Source organism: Equus asinus, chromosome 2 (genome assembly GCF_041296235.1).
Source record: "Equus asinus isolate D_3611 breed Donkey chromosome 2, EquAss-T2T_v2, whole genome shotgun sequence".
In the NCBI taxonomy this organism is placed as follows: domain Eukaryota; kingdom Metazoa; phylum Chordata; class Mammalia; order Perissodactyla; family Equidae; genus Equus; species Equus asinus.
Genome location: NC_091791.1, coordinates 142,282,061 through 142,302,308, shown reverse-complemented (window position 1 = coordinate 142,302,308; position 20,248 = coordinate 142,282,061). Strand labels below are relative to the sequence as shown.

At 35.2% G+C, this 20,248-nt stretch overlaps 1 protein-coding gene across 1 annotated transcript in view; it reads right to left on the bottom strand.

The window, feature by feature from the left end:
* The window catches only part of NEDD4 (NEDD4 E3 ubiquitin protein ligase), a 121,847-nt gene that overhangs the window by 85,702 nt on the left and 15,897 nt on the right, over positions 1-20,248 (bottom strand). The window contains exons 2-4 of the mRNA XM_014860449.3: positions 17,417-17,490; positions 9,907-9,985; positions 9,769-9,807 (exon numbers count right to left, since the gene is read on the bottom strand). Of these exons, the coding sequence (XP_014715935.1) occupies positions 9,769-9,807; positions 9,907-9,985; positions 17,417-17,490 (192 nt within the window). The remainder of the gene's footprint in view (positions 1-9,768; positions 9,808-9,906; positions 9,986-17,416; positions 17,491-20,248) is intronic.

Sequence of the window (20,248 nt, the reverse complement as noted above, 5' to 3'; positions counted from 1 at the left end):
CACTCAGTTGAAGACATTTTGTGCTATGTGTAATAATACAAATGACAAAGACGAAAATGGGAGACCACACATAATAATGTCCTTTGTACAGTCATAAATCACTATGTGTTTTCAGTTTTTTCTAGTTGTGATGAATTAGCATTGATTTGCACAAGTTTATCTAGTTACCCTTGCAATATATTTGCAAAATTTCTGATTAAAATAAATGTGCAGCCTGTGATCCCAGAGTAAAGTAATGCTGGCTAGAATATTTGGTAATACCGAAACTATGGTAAAAGAGACAATGAGTAAAAGACAGTAGAGTCAAGAGCCTGGTTTATCATTTACACATGGCCTTCTTTCTTATTTTTGTGGTAACATCTCTAATCCCAAATTAGTACCAACTTTCAAGCATCCTATCTAAGAGGAAATCAAGATTATAAAAAAGAATGAGAAGACTTTAAACAATTTTAATTTTTAAAATCTTAATTATAATTTTAATTCCTCTAACAGATATCCACATATTCTATCCCTACTCATACTGGTTTTGACATATTTTAGGCTTTTAAGAGATTTATCCATTTTAGCTAAGTTGTTAAAATTATTGACATAAAGTTGTCCCTGATAATACCCTATTTTTTTAATGTCTGTATGATGTTCCTTTCATTTCTGATAGTTGCCATTTGAGTTCTCTCTCTCTCACTTGGGCTAGCTGTGGTATATCAATTTCATTAATCTTTTCAAAGAACCACCTTTGGTTTCATTTATTTTCTCTACTTTTCATCCATTTCTATTTCATTGATTTCCACTCTTACTTCCTTCCCTCTACTTTTTTTTTTTTGCTTAAGGTAGAAACTTAGATCATTGATTTTTACATCTTTTTTCTTTTATATATAAGCATTTAAAGGTGTAAATTTCTCTCGAAGGACTGAATTAACTCATCTCATATTTTAATATGTTATGATTTAATCATCAATCAGTTAAAACATTTTCTAATTTTCCTCATGATTTCTTTTTTGATCCATGGCTTATTTTCAAGCATGCTGCTTAATTTCCAAATATGTGTGGATTTTCCAAATATATTTGTCTTACTGAATTCTCTTAAGTTTGTTGTAGTCAGAGAACATATTCTGTTGACTTTCAAACATTTTAAACATAATCAGGCTTCTTGTATGGCCCAACACATGGTCTACCTTGCTGAATGTTCCATGGGCATATAAAAAGAACGTATATTCTTCAGGTATTAGATGTAGTATTCCATACATGCCAAACAGGTTAAGTCGATTGACAGCATTGCTCAAATCTTTTATGTACTTGCTTTTTTCGTCTAGTTTTATCAATTATTGAGAGAGTAGTGATAAAATCTTCAACTATTCTGGATTTCTTTATTTTTCTATTTAGTTCTGTCAGTTTTTGCTTTGTAATTTTGAAGCTCTTTCATTAAGTGCCTACACATTTAGGATCGTATGTCTTCTTGATGAATAAGCCCTTTTATGACCACGAAATGTCTCTCTTTATGTCTACTAATACTCTTTGTCCTGAGGTCTACTTCATCTAATGTTAATACAGCTATATCAGGGTTTTGTTTTGTTTGGCTTGGTTTGGTTCCTTGTTTTCATGGTATATCTTTGTCTGTACTTTTACTTTTAACCTGTCTATGTCTTGATACTCAGCGTCTCTTGTAAATAGCCTATAGTAGTTGATTCTTGCTTTTTTTTTTTTTAGCAATTATTGAGATATTTGGCTTTATAACTATAATCTTTCTATTTCTTTTCTATTTGTCTTTATTCCTCTTTTCTTCCCTTCTGTCTTCAAAAAAATTATTGAGTATTTCTTCATATTCCACTTTATTTCCTTTATTGGACTTTTACCCACAATTTTCTGTTTTAATTCTTAGTGGCTGCTCCAAGAATTACAATATGAGGTACTTGGATCTCTTTCAAGAGAAGCTGCTGTGAGGAGCATAGTTGACTGACAGCCCCCAGCTAACAATGCACATATGAACCTACCCACTGTGTTCTCCTTTCTTGCTCCCAGTAAAAGACTAGGCACAATGGGGATGCTAGAGCTCAGCCATTCTTGCCCAGCATTGGACTTTCCTAACAACCTCCCAGATGACCTTTGATGGGAGACTCCCCATCAGCCTTGATGAGACTTTCTCAGAACTGTGCTGCAGTGAGAGGCTCTTCCCATCCAATCCCTTCTCCCCTCTCCTTGCATAGGAGTTTGGACTGCATCATGATGAGGAGGTTCTCCCCATCTGTGCATCCTCCCTGTTTGACCTTCACAGGTGCTCCCCAATAAACCTCTTACATAGCTAATCCCATCTTGGTGTCTGTTTTTTAGAGGGCCCACACCAACAGAGACGGTATGGGTAGTGGAGTTTGTGGAACAGCCCACACTCATCAGGCTGGCAAGGAGCTGCCCTTCCGGAGCAGAATGTGGGGCACATACAGTTCTCGGCACAAGGTGGTGGCCCAATTCCTAAAGATTTCTCCAGCGGTGTCTGGGGAAATGTCCTAACAGAGGGGAACACCCTTACCAGTGTGATACTTGAAAGATGTGGGGAGAATAACGTCTACAGGGACAACGGAGTTAGCTAGTTACTACTATACTGTATTGATGACTTATAGAAAGATAATGAGAAAATGAGGGCAGTTAACATACAGCTAAGGGTTAAATATGAGAGGCACAGGGCCTCTTTGGTAGCTTATAAAGAGGACACAACCGAGTAGACTCAGATAGAGTTGACAGGGTTGCAGAGCTCCAGAGACATTTAAATGCTCAGCCACTGCAAGTCTCTGTTAAAGTCAGGGCCTTGGCTGGGAAAACCCGGGATCCTGATGTTTGGGATAGGAGGATCTGGGTGGATGCTCCTGAGGATTTTGGCTCCGCAGTCCCCTGAACCTCACAGAGCTTGCACAGTACAGCAGCCCAGCCCTCTGTGGCAAGAGCTAGCACTTCCCTTATGCGGTAGACACTGCAGAGGCTTCTCCCGAACGAAGGAAAGGGTTCTCTCTTCAGGAGTTGCCCCCACTTCTCTGCTGGCTATGAAGATAATAACTAGTGTTAAATCCCGCATAACCCTGCTGGGCGTGATAGAGAATGAGAGATTACATTCTGAAGATGCTTCAAGAATTAAACAGCATGTAAATGCAAATAAAAACCACAATGAGATACCACTTCTCACCCACTAGTAGGGCTATAATAAAACAGACAGGAAATAACAAGTATTGGCAAGGATGTGAAGAAATCAGAACGCTCATACACTGTTGGAGGGAATGTAAGATGGTACAGCCACTTTGGAAAACAGTTTGGCAGTTCCTCATATGACCTGGCAATTCCACTCCCAGGCATATACCCAAGAAAAATGAAACTATATGGTCACACAAAAACTTGTACACAACTGTTCACGGCACAAGTATTCATAATAGTTAAAAAGTCTAAACAACACAGATGTCCATCAACTGATGCATGGCTAAATAAAGTGTGGTATATCCATACAATGGAATATTATTTGGCAATAAAAAGAAATGAAGTACTGATACCTGCTACAATATGATTAAACTTTGAAAACATTATGCTAAGTGAAAGAAGCTAGACACAAAGGACCACGTACCGTATGATACCATTTATATGAAATGTCCAAAATAGGCAAATCTAAGAGACAGAAAGTAGACTGGTAGTTGCGTGGAGGGGGGACCGGTATTGTGGGGAAAAATGGGGAGTGACAGCTAGTAGGTATGAGGTTTCTTTTTGGAGTGATGAAAATGTTCTAAAATTGATTTTGGTGATGGTTGCACAACTCTGTAAATATACAAAAACCACTGAATTGTACACTTTGAGAGGGTGAATTGTATGTTATGTGAATTATATCCCAAAAAAGCTGTTAAAAAAATAAACAAAACCAACAAAAATATTGCAACCCAGTGGGAATGTCAGAGATTAGTACCACCACTAAAGACCTATAGGATACAAGGCTGGTTCCTATCATATGTTCATATAATTCTCCAGTCTGTCCTTGCAGAAACCAGACAGACCCCGAAGAATGACTATACATACAAGCACACCCAAGTCACCCGTTGGTTCCTGGACACAAGGATACAAGGAGTCCAGAGTGCCCTGGCTCTCTCTCAGTAGACTGTGGTTCGATGGGGCCCTTGCTATGTCCGCTGGAAAGAGTGTACTCCATTTGGGGACTTGGAGAGCTAACTCAGCAGAGCCCAGAGTTGCCGAGATGGGAAGCACATAGTCCTTCAGTGGGTCTTCAGCAATGATGGTGAGTGGGGCCACTCCTACTTCTATTCCTTTGTTCCTGGACCTGTATATACTTTCTGTTGCAAACACAGCCTCATAACTGAGGTCTCTGATTTAATGAATAGACTGGCACCCCATCTTTGCAGAGCATTGCCTCCATATTGGTGGTTCAGTTGTGCCTTCAGTAGGCCATTCCAGGGCTCTATGAGATTGCCTCCTTCTAGAAGGTGTGGTAGGTGATGTGACCAATGGATCCCATAGTCATGGGCTCATTCCTGCACCTCCTTCTCTGTGAAGTGGGTCCCCTGGAAGGATGAAATGTAGTGTGGATTTCCATCCCTATGGAACATGCATTCTGTAAGCCACCAGATAGCTGTGCTAGCTGAAGTTCTGCAGGCACAAAAGGCAAACACATACCCGGAAGAAGTATCTCCCCCTGTGAGGACAAATTACTGGCCTTTCAGAATGGAAGAGGCCCAATTTAGTAAACTTACCATGAAATTGCTATGGTCATGAGAGTTAATGGTCTGCAGTTTTATTTCCTTATTAAGTCTTTGTGTCGTTTTGGTATCAGGGCAATGCTGGCCTCATGAATGAACTGGGACATGTTCCTTCCTCTTCTATTTTTGATAAGACATTGTATAGAACTGGAATTACTTATTCCTCAAATGTGTGGTAGAACTCAACAGTGGAACCATCTGGGCCTGAAGTTTTCCTTGTTGAAAAGTTTTTAACTTCAAATGCAATTTTTTAAGAGATAAGGGACTTTCCAGGTAATTTATTTCTTCTTAAAGTTTTGCTAGTAAATGTCTTTAAAGGAATTAGTCCATTTCATCTAAGTTATTGAATTTACGGGCAGAGAGTCATTCCTAGTATCCCTTATTATCCATTTAATGTCTGTAGGTTCTATAGTGATGTTACTTTCTAGATAAGATGGAAGCTTAGATTAATGTTTCCAGACCTTTCTTCTTTTCTAATATAAGCATTTAATGCTATATACTTCCCTTCAAGCAGTGGTTTAGCTGCATCCTAAAAATTTTGACGTTGTATTTTTATTTCATCCTGTTAAAATATTTTATTTCCCTTGAGAATTTGACCCATGGGTTATTTAGAAGTATGTTTAACTATAAAATATTTGAGGATTTTTTCAGATATCTTTGTGTTACTGATTCCTACTTTAATTCCATTATAGTCAGAGCCTATACTGGAATATAGTACTGGAGTACTATATTCCGGAGTACTATACTGGAGTATAGTACATATACTTTGCATGATTTCTATTTTTTTTTAAATTGTTAAAGTTTGGCTTTTGGCTCAGCTTACTCGTAAGCCATGTACAATTGAAGAGACCATGTATTCTGCTGTTGCTGAGGTGGAGGGTCTATAAATGTCAATTAGGTAAAATTGATCTGATAGTGTTGTCTAGGACTTCTATATCTTTATGGAGTTTTCTTAGTCTGCCTGTTATACCAGTTACTGAGAGAAGAGTTCTGAACTCTCCAAATACAATTGTTTATTTGCCTATTTCTCCTTTCAGTTCTATTATTGATAGCTTTGTATATTTTCAAGCATTGTTTTTAGGTGCATACACAGAATTGTTATGATTTCTTGATGAATTTGCTCTCTGTTTTTTGTTTCTGTTACTGGCTTTTTGGCTATAACTCTATATTATTTTTTTGAGGAAGGTTAGCCCTGACCCAACATCCGCCACCAATCCTCCTCTTTTTGTTGAGGAAGATCAACCCTGAGCTAACATCTATACCCATCTTCCTCTACTTTATATGTGGGACGCCTGCCACAGCATGGCTTGAGGAGTGGTGCATAGGTCCGTGCCAGGGATCTGAACTGGAGAACCCTGGGCTGCCAAAGTGGAGTATGTGAACTTAAACACTGTGCCACTAGGCAAGCCCACTGTATATTATTTTTTAGTGGTTGCACTAGGGATTACAATATACATAACTTTTCATGGTCTACTTAAAGTTATTAAACCACTTGAAGTAAGATGTAGAAGCCTTATAAACAAATAGGTTGCCTTACCCTCACTCTTTTACGTTATGGTTGTAATATGCATTACACATACATAAATTGAAAAATCCCACTGATATTATAATTTTTGCTTTCAATAGCCATACATATTTTAAAGAACTTACGAGGAAAAAACCCAGTCTATTATAATTACAGATATTTACTATTTCTATTGCTTTTCCTTAAATTCTGAAGTCTTAAATTTCCCTCTGATATAATTTACCATTAGTCTAAATAATTTCTTTTAGCATTTCCTTTAGAGTGGGTTGGCATGCAGTAAATTCTCTTATTTTTCTTCAGCTTAGAATACCTTATTATACTGTCATTCCTGAAAGATATTTTTGTTAGATACAGAACTCTGAGTTGAAAGTTCTTTCTTTTTTTTGTTTTTGTTTGTTTGCTTGTTTTTAAAGATGGGCACCTGAGCTAACAACTGTTGCCAATCTTTTTTTTTTTTTGCTTTATCTCCCCAAACCCCCCTGGTACATAGTTGCATATCCTAGTTGCGGGTCCTTCTAGTTGTGTCATGTGGGACACTGTCTCAACGTGGCCTGACGAGCAGTGCCATGTCCGCGCCCAGGATCTGAACTGGGGAAACCCTGGGCCGCCACAGCAGAGCATGTGGACTTAACCACTCGGCCATGGGGCTGGCCCCTGAAAGTTCTTTCTTTTTTGGTATCTTAATTATGCTGTTTCATTATAGTTTCTGATGAGAAATCCATAGTTACCTGAAGCATTGTTCCCCTATAAATAATGTATTATTTTCCCTGGCAGCTTTCAAGATTCCTTTTTTATCTTTGGTTTCATCAGTTTGATTAAGATGTGTCTGAGCATGGTTTTCTTTGCATTTACTATATTTGGGTTTCACTGAATTTCATTAATCTGTAAATAGATATCTTTCACCAAATTTGGGATATTTTTGGCCAATAGTTCTTCAAATATTTTTCTCCCCTAATGTCTTTTTCCTCTCTGAGACTTCAATGACCCAAATATTAGACTCTTTTAATATTATCCACAGGTCCCTCAGGCTCTACTAATTTTCTTTCAAATTTCATTTTCTGTTCTTCAGATTAGATAATTTCTACTGATCTATCTTTAAGTTCATTTTTCACTATTCTTTTCACTATTATCTCCATTCTGTTATTGAGCTCATCCAGTGATTTTTAAAATTTTGGATATTATATTCTTAAGTTCTATTTCTATTTCATTCCTCTTTATAGTTTCTGTTTGTCTGCTGAGAATGTCCACTTTCCCATTTGTTTCAAGAGTGTTTACCATTATGTCATAGAGCATGGTTATAAAAGTTATAATAGATGCTTTAAAGGATTTTACTAATAATTTCAATGTCTGGATCATCCTGAGATTGGCATCTGTTGATTGTCTTTTCTTTTGAGAATTGGTCATATTTTCATGGTTTGTTGTATGTGAAACAATTCTGGATACATTTTGAATATTATGTTGTGGGTTTGCTAAAATCTGGGTCTAGATCCTGCTAAAATCCTTAATATATTTGCTCCAGCTTTAGAGTTGTTTACAGCATCAGGTTAAGTTCAAAGCCCTATCAATGCATCATGTCTAAAGTTAGAAGTATTGATTTTTTTTTAACTCTTGAAAAAAATAACAATAATATAAATAGCTAAATACCTGTTTAATGTGATAAATAATAAAAAGCTATGTTTAATGGAGAAAGGCTAGATGTATTCCCATTAAAATTTGGAACAAGACAAACATTCATCCTTATTATGGCTAAAAATTATTTGACATGTGCAAGCCAAAGATATTAAAAGAGAGAAAAGAGTAAGAGGTACAAAAAAACTCCAATACATTGAACACATATATTTCTAAGAAAAAACACAATAAAATTAGTAAAACAATAATAAAAGTATAAATAAATAAGAAACTCAACCACTTGAGAATTTTTAAAACTCTTTCCTAAGCAATACTTATGCCAAAGAAGCAATCAAAACCAGAGGTTATCAAATCTGGAATTTATTCTAGTGAAAGTAAACCAGAAATTTAGTTTCATTTTCCTCCAAATGACTACCCAGTCAACTCAATACCATTTCCTCAAGAGACTAAAATTTCCAAACTGATTACAAAAGCTGTTTTTATGCCATATTAAATAGAGTGGGGGAGATCCTTCTCTGAACAAGAAAAACCAGAAGCACTCTAGTTGGTACTGTTGGCTGGATCTTCAGCAATAGCTTCTCAGACATTTGCTTCAACATTTTTTTTCCTTCCACTTATTAAAACAAAACAAGGAGCCAGCCCGGTGGCACAACGGTTAAGTTCCTGCACTCTGCTTTGGCGGCCTGGGGTTCGCCGGCTCAGACCTCGGGCACAGACTTACGCACCGCTTATCAAGCCATGCTGTGGCAGGTGTCTCACATATAAAATAGAAGAAGATGGACAGAGATGTTAGCTCAGGGCCAATCTTCCTCAGCAAAAATGGGAGGATTGGTGGCAGATGTTAGCTCAGGGCTAATCATCCTCAAACAAAACAAAAAAACTTCAAATGTGAAATACAGAGGAGGGGCTTCTGTTTTCCTGACTGAAATCAAGTGTGGCACCATAGAAGACTCCAGATAGGCTGGTGTTTCGGGAATGGTTGTCCACGTCAAATGCTGCTAAGAGCAAGATTAAGATGAGATTAGATGAACATAGCAATGTGGAGGTCACTGGTGACCTCAAGAAGAGCAGTTTCATTTGAGGGATGCTATGTGACTTTGATTAGAGTGGGTTAAGGAATGTACTGGAGAAGGAGAAATGATGGGGGCAGGATATTGGTTATTCGGGTAAACAGAGAAAAGAGTCAACAGCTAAAGTGGAATATGAAGTCAAGGAAGAATGTTTTCAATATGGAATGTACAAATGGGTATAATCCAGCAGAGAAGGGGAGATGACTGATATGTCTCTCTACCACTGCTGGTAAGCTGTTGATTCTGGCATCAGTAAGGACTCTGACAGACAGGTACAAGGAGATGTTGTCAGTCTGATGGCCCTCCTGAGAAGCCTGAAATAACTGCTGATTATAGTTTGCTCCTATGGTGTAGTGAGGTGTGGTGAGGGGAAAGGCAGGAATACAAATGAAGGGTATATAAGAAGAAATGCATTCAGTTATTGATAGTAACTCATCATTTCTTGCCTGGATCAGTTTATTTAATAAATGACTGGGGAGACACAAATATTGCATTGTCTTTAAGGGAAAACACCAAAATCTGATAAATTGGATTAAGACTATTATACAGTCTTTAAATCAGTTTTGCGTACTAGAATAATTCCAGGTTTTAGCTCTTCATTACCTTACCTTTATGTTTTTCATAAGATAAATGGTTCCAGGACCATGTCACCACAGGGATACCTGGACTTAACTCTTTCTAAAGTTTTAAAAATCTAGGCAAATTCTTATAAGTTACATTTTAGAATATTATGTGAGAACTTTTAATTCTAACCTATTGATAAAAAAAATTATTTTTGCAGTTTTAATGAAATAAAATGCATACTTACTCTGAATAATATTTCTTCATTCCATTTTGGATTCAAAGTCTAAAAGAAAATAAACATAGTATAACTAATTTTTTAACATTTTGTCATATAAAAATAAACCAGTGTATTTAAAAAATTTTTAATAATGCTAAGTCTAACCTTTTTGATGGTTTTCGTTTGCACACTTGTAAAAATTCCACTCATTGGGTCATATAACGTCACTCTCACATAGGGATCACTGTTAAAATTAAAAAAAAATTTAATTGTTGCTTATTCCCAAACCCAGCTAACTCAAACTATAAAAGTCACAGAATTTTCCTTGTTAACAATTTCTACAATTATTTCCTATACTTAAAAGTAAGGGTTCCTTCGGCAAGGAAGGGTAATTATAGTAATTTTTGCATCTTGTTAAAAAGCTAAAGTACCATGTTAGTGAAATAGGCAAAGAATTAGAACTAAAACCTTTTAATCACAACTTAATGATTTCCAACCTTTTTAGATGTTTGAAATTTTGTTTGATTTTCATTCTATTCTTTCTTTTTCTGAGTTAGGATGGTTAATTCAATGACTGTCTACACTAGCTTTATAGGACCCTGGGTGATTCGAAGTTATCTCATGGGTGTAAACTCTTTTTACAAAATAAAGGCAAAGTGTTTTCAGTTCAAAATAACTGTGTATCATGTAACCCCTTCTACAAACAGACACGTAGAAGGAAAATCTTGTGATATTTAGGTTTGCAAAGCAAAAGACTTTAGACACTTTACTTGTCCACGGTCACATTTCTCCCATCTCCCTTGAGTATCCCAAGTTCTCACCATTCTCCACCACCAACTCCCTTCCTCTCATTTCCTCATACAAACTTACTTCTTACTTTGAAAAAAAATCGAAGCCATAGGACTACTCCCAACATACTGGTATTTATCAGAACCCATTTTTACCCCTAACTTCAGTGATTCAGGTGTTGCACCCCCAGTGTGGGGCCAATCCCCTTGTCCAGTTTCTTCCCGCCTCCTCTGCAACCTTGCATCATCTATTTTCACTTCTCTTTTATACCTTCAGCTTTTCTTTTGACCTAGGTTTTTCTAGTCATATAAATATATTTTCAAATTCCCTCCTCCTTAACTCTTCCTCTCTCCTCCAGAAAAGCAAACTAGATTTTTTTTCTTCCCATCTTAGTCAAACTTTTCAACAGAATAATCCATATTAATAATAATAAAAACTACAATAACAATTAATACTTATTTAGCAATTACTCTGTGTCAGGCACTGTTCTAAGTAGTTTACACTATTAACTCTCTGAATCCTGATAACCATCTGTAAGGTAGATACTATTATTGTCTCTATTTCGTACAGAGAGATAAGTCAATTCATTGCAGATCATACAGCTAGTAAATGGAAAAGCCAGGACTGGAACTCTAGCACCTGGCTCCAGAGGCCATGCTCTTAACCACCAGAGCATACCACCTCCTTCATGTCTTCAACTCCCATTCATCTTTAAAACTCTCCAATATGGTTTGCCCCTCCTCCCTTCAGACCCATTCGTCTGAAAATGCTCTTGAAGAGTCACCAATCTTGCTAAAACAATCAACACTTTCTAGGTAGTTATTTCGTTGGTCCTCTATATTTGATACTACTGACCATTTTCTCTTCGAAACGCATCTCGTTTAGCTTTCACGACACAACTCCCTTCTGGTTCTCCTTATACTACTCTACTTGTTCCCTGTTAGTTTTGTTCTTAGGCTCCTCTTCTACCATCTGCCAGTTAAATACTGAGATTCCCTAAAGTGTTGCCCCTGGTATTTTGTTCTCTCTACATTTTCCCTTCACAAGCTCATCTATGGTTTTAACAATAACTATATACTCTTGAATAGAAATGTAAAATGTAAATGTAAATATACATATATATATACCCCTGACCTCATCACCCAGGTATACACGTCCACCTGGATAGTCCACAGACAATGTCTGTTCAAGAGTTTTGTCCATTTTGAATTGGCCTTTTAATCATATTCTTATTGAATTGTAAGAGGTCTTTATATATCGTGGATTAAAGGCCTCTGCATAATAAAGATATACGTTTTGAAAATATTTTCTCCCAATCTGTGGCTTGCCTTTTCATTTTCTTAACTGTGTTTTTCAAACAACAACTGTTTTTAATTCTGATGAAGTTCCCTTCAACATTTTTCTTTCTTTTATGTTTCATACTTTTTGAGTCCCATTCAAGAAATCTTATGTAACCCAATAAAGAAACAACTTTCTCCTATGTGTTCTTCTGGAAATTTTATAATATTAGCTCTTATTAATTTTCTATATGATGTGCAGTAAAGAACCAGGTTTATTTTGTTCCATACAGATAACCAGTTATTCCAGTACCATGTACTGAAAAGACTATCTTTTCTCTTGAACTACCTTAACACTTTTTTCCAAAAAGCAACTGACCATATATATGTGTATATGTGTGTGTGTGTATTTATATACTCTATTTCATTGAACAATATATCTATCCTTATGCCAATGCAAGTCTGTCTTGATTTCTATAGCTCTATAGTAAGTCTTGAAATTAGGTAGCACAAGTTCCCCAATTTTGTTCTTTTTCTAAATTGTTTTGATTATTCTATGTCCTTTGATTTTGCATAAAAATATTAGACCAAGCTTATCAATTTCTCTAAAAAAGCATGCTGGGATTTTGATTAGGACTGTGCCAAATCTAATCAAGTTAGAGAGAAATACCATTCTAACAATCCTGAATCTTCCAATCCATGAACATGGTATATTTATCCATTGATTTAGATATTCAATTTCCCTCAGCAGTGTTTTGCAGTTTTTGGTATACAGTTCTTGCAAATCTTTTGTTAAATTTTTTTCTAAGTTTTTTATTTTTACGCTATTGTGAAAGAAGATTTTTAAAATTTGTTTCCCAGTTGTTCACTGATAGGATATAAAAATATAAGTGGGACATTGACTTTGTATTTGTGGCCTTGTATCCTAGTTCTAGCAACTTTCTTGTAGGTTCTTTGGGGTTTTCTATGTACGTGATGATATTGTCTGCAAACAGATAGTTTTCTTCCTTTTTAGTGTGTATTTCTTTTATTTCTTTTCCTTGCCATATCACACGGCTAGGATATTCAGTACAGTGTTGAACTGAACATGAAAACAGATAATTTTGTCTTATTCCTGAGTTTAAGTAGAAAGCATTCAGACTGTCACCACTGAGAAGGATGTTAGCTATTGGTCTGTTCACAGATAACTTTAATTAGGTTTAGAAGATTCCCATCTGTCCCTAGTTTGCTAAGAGCTTCTATCATGAATAGGTGTTGAATTCTGTCAGATGCTTTTTCTGCTTCTACTGAAATGATCATGTCTTTTTCTTTTATTCTATTCATATGGTGAATTACACCGATTAATTTTCAGATGTTAAACCAATCTTGCATTTTATTCTTAGTTTACTGAGAGTTTTTATCATGAATGGATGTTGGATTTTGTCAAATGCACTTTCTATACCTATTGAAATGATCGTGCATTTTTTTCTGTACTATAATAAGGTGAATTACATTGATTGATTTTTTTAAAAAATGTTGAACAAATCTTGCATTCACAGGAAAAATCCCACCTAGTCATGTATTGCTATCTATTGGTCAATATAGGGATATTCAAGTTTTCTATTTCTTCTTTGATTAATTTTGGTAATTTCTATCTTTCACAGATTTTGTCTACTTCATTTAAGTTGTGCACAATTCTTTATAGGGGCAGGAAGTTGTGCACAATGTTCCCTTTTCATCTTTTTCATTCCCATAGGCTCTATGGCAATGCCCTTGGCTTTTATGCCCATTATGGTAATTTGTGCCTTTACTCTTTTGCTCTTGATCAGTCTAGCTGAAGTTTAAAAATTTTATTGATATCCTCAAGGAATAAACTTTTGATTTCAATGACTTTTTCTACATTGTCCATTTTCTGTTTCTTTAATTTCTGCCCTTATCTTTATTATTTTCTTCCTTCTACTTACTTTGGAATTAATTTACTCTTCTGTTTCTAATTTCTTAAGATCAAAACTCAAATCATTCACTTAGATCTTGTTCCATTTCTAAGTTAAGCATTTTAAAACTACAAATTTTCCTCTAAATATTACTTCAGCTGCAGCCCACAAATTTTGATATTGCTATACTTTAATTTTCATTCAGTTCAAAATGTTTTCTAATTTGTCTTGTAATTTCTTCTTTGACCTATAGATTATTTAGAATGGTACTGTTTTATTTTAAAATATTTGGGGTTTTTCTAGATCTCTTAATGTTACTGGTTTCTAACTTAACTCCATTGTAATTACAGAACATTCTCTACATAATTTGAATCTTTTCAAAATTCCAGAGACTTGTCTTATGACCCTATACATGGTCTATGTTGGTGAATATACCCTATGCACTTGAAAAGAAGGCTTATTTTTCAGTTGTTTGACTTACTGTTTTATGGCCCAGTATATTATGGCAGACAGACTATAGGGTAGCTCCTTTTATCCCCAGCTCCTAATGTTCATGTCTTTTGTGTTCCCCTCCTCTTAAATGTGAGAAGGACTATATATTCTAACCGATACATAAAGTGACAAAATGTATGTGGTTACATTACAAAAGATTGTAACTCATCTTGCTAGGAGACTCTCTCTCCTTTGCTAGCTGTGAAGAAGCAAGCTGCTAGTTTGTGAGTTGCCATATGAAGAAGGCCGTGTGGTAAGAAGCTTAAGGTGCCCTCTGGCTGACAGTCAGCAAGAAACTGAAGCCCTCAGTCTGGCAGCTTGCAATGAACTAAATGCTGCCAACAACCACATCAGCTCAGAAGTGGATCCTTCCCCAAATAAGCCTCGATAAGACCACATTCAATGGCCAATACCTGCTTGAAGCTTTTCAAGATCCTGAAGCAGAGGACCAGTTAAACTATGCAGGAACTTCTGCTCACAGAAACTAGGAGATAATAAATGTAACTTCTTTTAAGATGCTAAGTTTGTGGTAATTATAGTTGTGCAGCAATAGATAAGTAACACATGTATGGGCTGTGCTGGTGAATGTACCATGTGCACTTGAGAACAAGTGAACACCTGGAGGTATTAGGAATAGTGTTCTCTAGGTCAAAGTTCATAATATTGTCCATCTTTATGTTTTTGCTGATTTTTTTACCTAGTTGTTTTATCAAATCGCTGAGAGAGAGGCATTAATGTCTCCAACTTTGACTGTGGAATTTTTTTATTTCTCCCTTTAATTCTGTCAAGTTTTGCTTTATATATTTTCAAGTTCTGTTAGCAGGCACATACAAATTTATGACTGTTATATCTTCCTGAGGAATTTATTTTTCTATTGTTATGAAACATCTGGAAATACTTTTTTGTGCTGAAATCTGTTTTATCAGATATTAATATATCTACTTTAGTCTTTTTATGGTTACTCTTTGAATGCTATATTTCTTTGCATCCATTTTCTTTCAGCTTAGCTGTGTCTTTATACTTTAAGTGCATCTTTTAGGAGAGCAGGTAGTTGGGTCTTGTTTTTCAATCCATTCTAATAACCTCTGCCTCATATTGACCTTAGTTCATTAATGTTTAATGTCGTTATTAATATGATTGGATTTAGGTCTACTAATCTTTTATTTGTTTTCTATTCTTTCCTTTCCTCTTTCTTGTTTTAAATCTCTTATTCTTCCTTTCCTGGCCTTTTGCTTAATTATTTTATTTTTTCAAGAATTCATTTTAAAATTTCTATTTTACCCATAATTCTTATTTTTTAGCGGTTTATCTAGGTATTAGACCCTTAATTTTTTTATTCCACTTACATTTAACATTGTGTCACTCTACTAAATAGGTTCGTAACCCACACTTATCCCAGTCCTTTATGCTACAGTTGTGATATGTATTCCACCTACATGATATAAATCCTACAAGACAATGGTATAAGTTGTGATTTAAACAGGTGTATGTTTAAAAAGTTATGATGAAAACAGCAAAAAAGTCTTTTGTATGTTCCCAGATATTTACCATTTCTGATGCTCTTTATTCCTTTCTGAGGATCTGAGTTTCCATCTGGTATCTATTCTCTTTAACTAGAAGAACTTCCTTTAGCTTTTCTTATAGTGCAGGTCAGCCAATGACAAAGTCTCATAGTTTTCCTTTATCTGAAAATGTCGTTATTTTGTCATCATCTTGAAGGATATTTTCACTGAATATAGAATTCTGGATTGACCGTTATTATTACTCTATTGTTCCATTTTCTTCTGGCCACCATAGTTTCTGGTGAGAAGTCAGGCCTTAATTGTAATTACCTTATATGTAATTTGTCATTTTCTTTTCTTTCTTCTGTCAGGATTTTTCTTTATATTTGGTTTTCAACAGTTTGACTACTATGTGCCTCAGTATGTTCTTCTCAGTGTTTATCTCGCTTGGTGTTGTTTTGATACTATAAATTTGTGTCTTTCATCAAATTTGGAAAAAATCTGGCTATTTCTTAAAAAAAAGTTTTTCCACATTCTTTTTCTCTCCTCTATTATTAGGACATTAATTACATGTATGTTAGACTGATATTATCTAACAAGTCCCTGAGGCCCTGTTCATTTTTAAAATTTTCAATTTTTGTCTTTCTTATCTTCCAAATGGAAAACAGTTTCTATTGCTCTATCGTTTAAGTTCAATTAATTTTCCTCTTCGCTTTCAGTCTACTATTAATTCCATCTGAGAAGTCTAATTTCAAATATTGTCTTTTTCAGTTGTAGAATTTTCATATTTTATGGTTTCTATTTCATTCCTGAGATTTCCAATCTTTTGCTTTATTATGAACATATTTTCTTTTCTCTACTGAGAATGCGTTCCATTTTCCTGGTTCTTTATAGATCATACAATTTTGGGTTATATCCTGGACATTATAAATGTTAAGTTGTGGAGACTGTGGATTCTGCAATTTTTCTCTGATGAGTATTTGTTTGTTTTATTCTATCACGCAATTAATTATTAGGACAAACCCTACAAACCCTGTTTCTTTGGCAGAAACTCTGACCTCTGTTCAGCTCTTCTGACTTTTAGCTGAGTTGCTTTGAAACTGCTGTCATACATGTGAGTCAAACTCAGCAAGAGAAGTCAGGAGACATAGTTTGGGAATTTCCTAACCAGTTCTTTCTCTTCCAGAATCCCCACCACTGCCACGTCTTCTTCAGATTAAGAAATCTTCTTCAGGGATTCCCAAGCTATGAAGACTACAATTTCTCCATGTTCTGATTCCACGTGGCTGCAGCCTAATTCATAAAATCGGGAACTCAGTGTAACTCCCGCCTCCAAACATAGACTTCCCAGTAGACTCTCCTGCTCTGTTCACTCTCTGCTTCCTTCAAGTTGCTGCTTTTTGTATTACGTTCAGAGTTTATGGTTGTTATCTGCTCCAGGATTAGTCTGTTAGAATTTTACTAATTCTCCGAGGCAGAACTCAATAATGTATAACTACCACTCTGAGTTGTACCTTCGCCTAATTTCATAAATTGAGTAATTCAGATATCAAGGAATTTAGTAAACCACCAGCTGGAAATATTATTTCACCTCACATAGCAGTTTACTAATAATATTATTCAATTTTTCATCTAAGCAAATTTTAGAAAAACTTTAACAAGTGCAAAGTTTTAAAATTACAACCCAACTTGATATACTTACCTAGATCCCAAGATATCCTTCTTGGCAAGGCCTATCCCAGCTATAACTTTCACCCTCACAATTCGGGAATTTTCCTAAAAACAAAAATTTATATTTTATTTTCATGTACTTTATAACTTACTTAAGGAACATATCTTTAAATACATATATCAAATAAAGTAATCAGGATATTAAAATTAATTGGAAGAATCTTTTTCAGGAATTAATTTAATTAAAAGCTATATAAAAGAAAATGAAAACTACATTGTTATTTGTAATGACTTGATTATCTACAAAGAAAAGCCAAAGAAACGAGAGTCAAATTATTACACTGAGTAAAAATTTATCATTACTTCCAAGAAAATCTAAAGCCAAATTATTGGAACTAACGTAAATTTATCATTGTTGCTATTTACACAGTAACACAAAATCAAGAGGTCATAATCATTTGTAGTATCTATTTAGAATAGTAATCTTTTTTTTTTTTGAGGAAGATTAGCCCTGAGCTAACTACTGCCAGTCCTCCTCTTTTTCGCTGAGAAAGCCTGGCCCTGAGCTAACATCCGTGCCCATCTTCCTCTACTTTATATGTGGGACGCCTACCACAGCATGGCATGCCAAGCAGTGCCATGTCCACACCCGAGATCCGAACCGGTGAACCCTGGGCTGCTGAGAAGCGGAACGTGCGAACTTAACCGCTGCACCACTGGGCGGGCCCCTAGAATAGTAATTATTTTAAAAATCCCATTCAACAGACTATACATTAAAAGGATAATGTATTGACACTGTAATGTATAAAATACTAAATTTCTTGGGTATCAAAATAGTATTATGAGGTTTTATATGAGTGTCTTAGTTTTAAAAATAAATATTTACTATACTAAATATATAAGAATTTAGGAATAAAGTGTGATAAAGACTGCAACTTATTCTTAAATGGTTCAACAAATAAAAAGTTGAACATGAGTGTATGTTTGTTTGTATGGAAATAAAGGGAATAAGCAAAATGTTACCAATTTGTGGATCTAGCTGATGGTTAACCAGGTGTTCATTATACTACTCTTTACTATCCTGTAGATTTGAAAGTGTTCAACATAAAAAGGTGGGTAAGAAAATACTATAAAATAGAGTGCATTTAATAAAAATTTGCAAGTAAGTAAAACTGTTACAGAGGAACAAAATTAATAACAAATGTCAAAAACCTTTATGGATAAAATTTTAAAATAATTGAAGAAAATAAATAACACAAATAAATGAAGAAATCCACTGTGTTCTTGGATGGAAATATTCAATGTTATTGTCTGATTTCTCCAAAGTAACCTATGAATTCAATATAATTCCAATTTCCCTCCTCCAATGTTTTTGTAGATCCTAATAAATGGTTTAAAATTCATAGGGAAGAGTAAAAATGAGTAAAGAAGTAGAAAATAACATTTCATCACTATCTTTTTTTAATTATTTTTTATTTTTTCCTTTTTCTCCTCAAAGCCCCCCAGTACATAGTTGTATATTCTTAGTTGCGGGTCCTTCTAGTTGTGGCATGTGGGATGCCGCCTCAGCGTGGCTTGATGAGTGGTGCCATGTCCATGCCCAGGATTCGAACCAACGAAACACTGGGCCGCCACAGCAGAGTGCACAAACTTAACCACTCAGCCACAGGACCAGCCCCCCCTTTTATTTTTTGATCACTATCTTATACTATATACATAAACAAATTCCAGATATATTAAGGTGTAAAAGTAAAAAAGAAAACTTTAGAAACTTCATAAGATATTTTAGAATATTTCTATGACATTGGGGTAGAAAAGGCTTAAAGAAATACAAATGCTAATGGGAAAGTTGTTAGATTTGACACTAAAATTATCTATCTTTTGTATGAGAAAAGATGCCATGAGCAAAATGAAAAGATAAGGGGACAGACAGGGAGGAAGTATCTAAAATATGCACCATTGACAAATTATGATTATCCAGAATATACAAAGAACTCCTGGAAACCAATAAGTGAAATACAAACAACCTAAGAAATCATAGAGAATGGCCAATAAACACATAAAAAGATCTTCAATCTTGCCAGTAATCAGGGAGAACACTGATATACTGTTGGTTGGAGTACAAATTGAAGAAACATTTTGAAGAACAATTTGTCTATATCCACTAAAATTCTAGATCAATAACCCAGGAATTCCACTTTTAGATATATCCTCTAGCTAAACTATCACTCATGTACACAAGTACATGAGAATTCACAGAATTCAGTATTCACAGAAGCATTTATAAGATCAACAAACATAAAATAAAAGTTGCCCAACAGACAGAAACCTGAATCTATTATAAAATTATTCCATTGGCAAGTAGCAGGTCATATTCCCCTTTGAGGAGAGGTATGAGTGGGAGAAAATATTCATGAGTATTTATTTCAATCTCTTCCATTTCTAAATACTTACAACCACCCTCATTCCTGGAGGTTTCCGTGAACAAATATGATAACTGAAATATTCTATCAGCTCCAAAACTCAGATGATAAATTCAGATAACACAAAAATCCTTGACTAGAGATGCTAGATAAAATATAACTTTCTTACATCATCAAATAAAACTACATATACAGCTGATCTTGCAAGACAGAAGGGAAATCCTCAGGTATCAGAAATAAAGATAGAACTGAAACCCAGAAGGGAAAATATGTAAATGGAAAATTGAAATTTTCTGAGGGGATGGATTCCCAAAAATCTGAAGAGATTTACAGATTACCCTTTTTTCTTGGAAAGTCACAGAATAAATAGGTCAATTCTATTGGCCCTAACAGCCAAATTCTCACTACGCCAGTTGACTGGAAAATGGCTGTACTTTAAC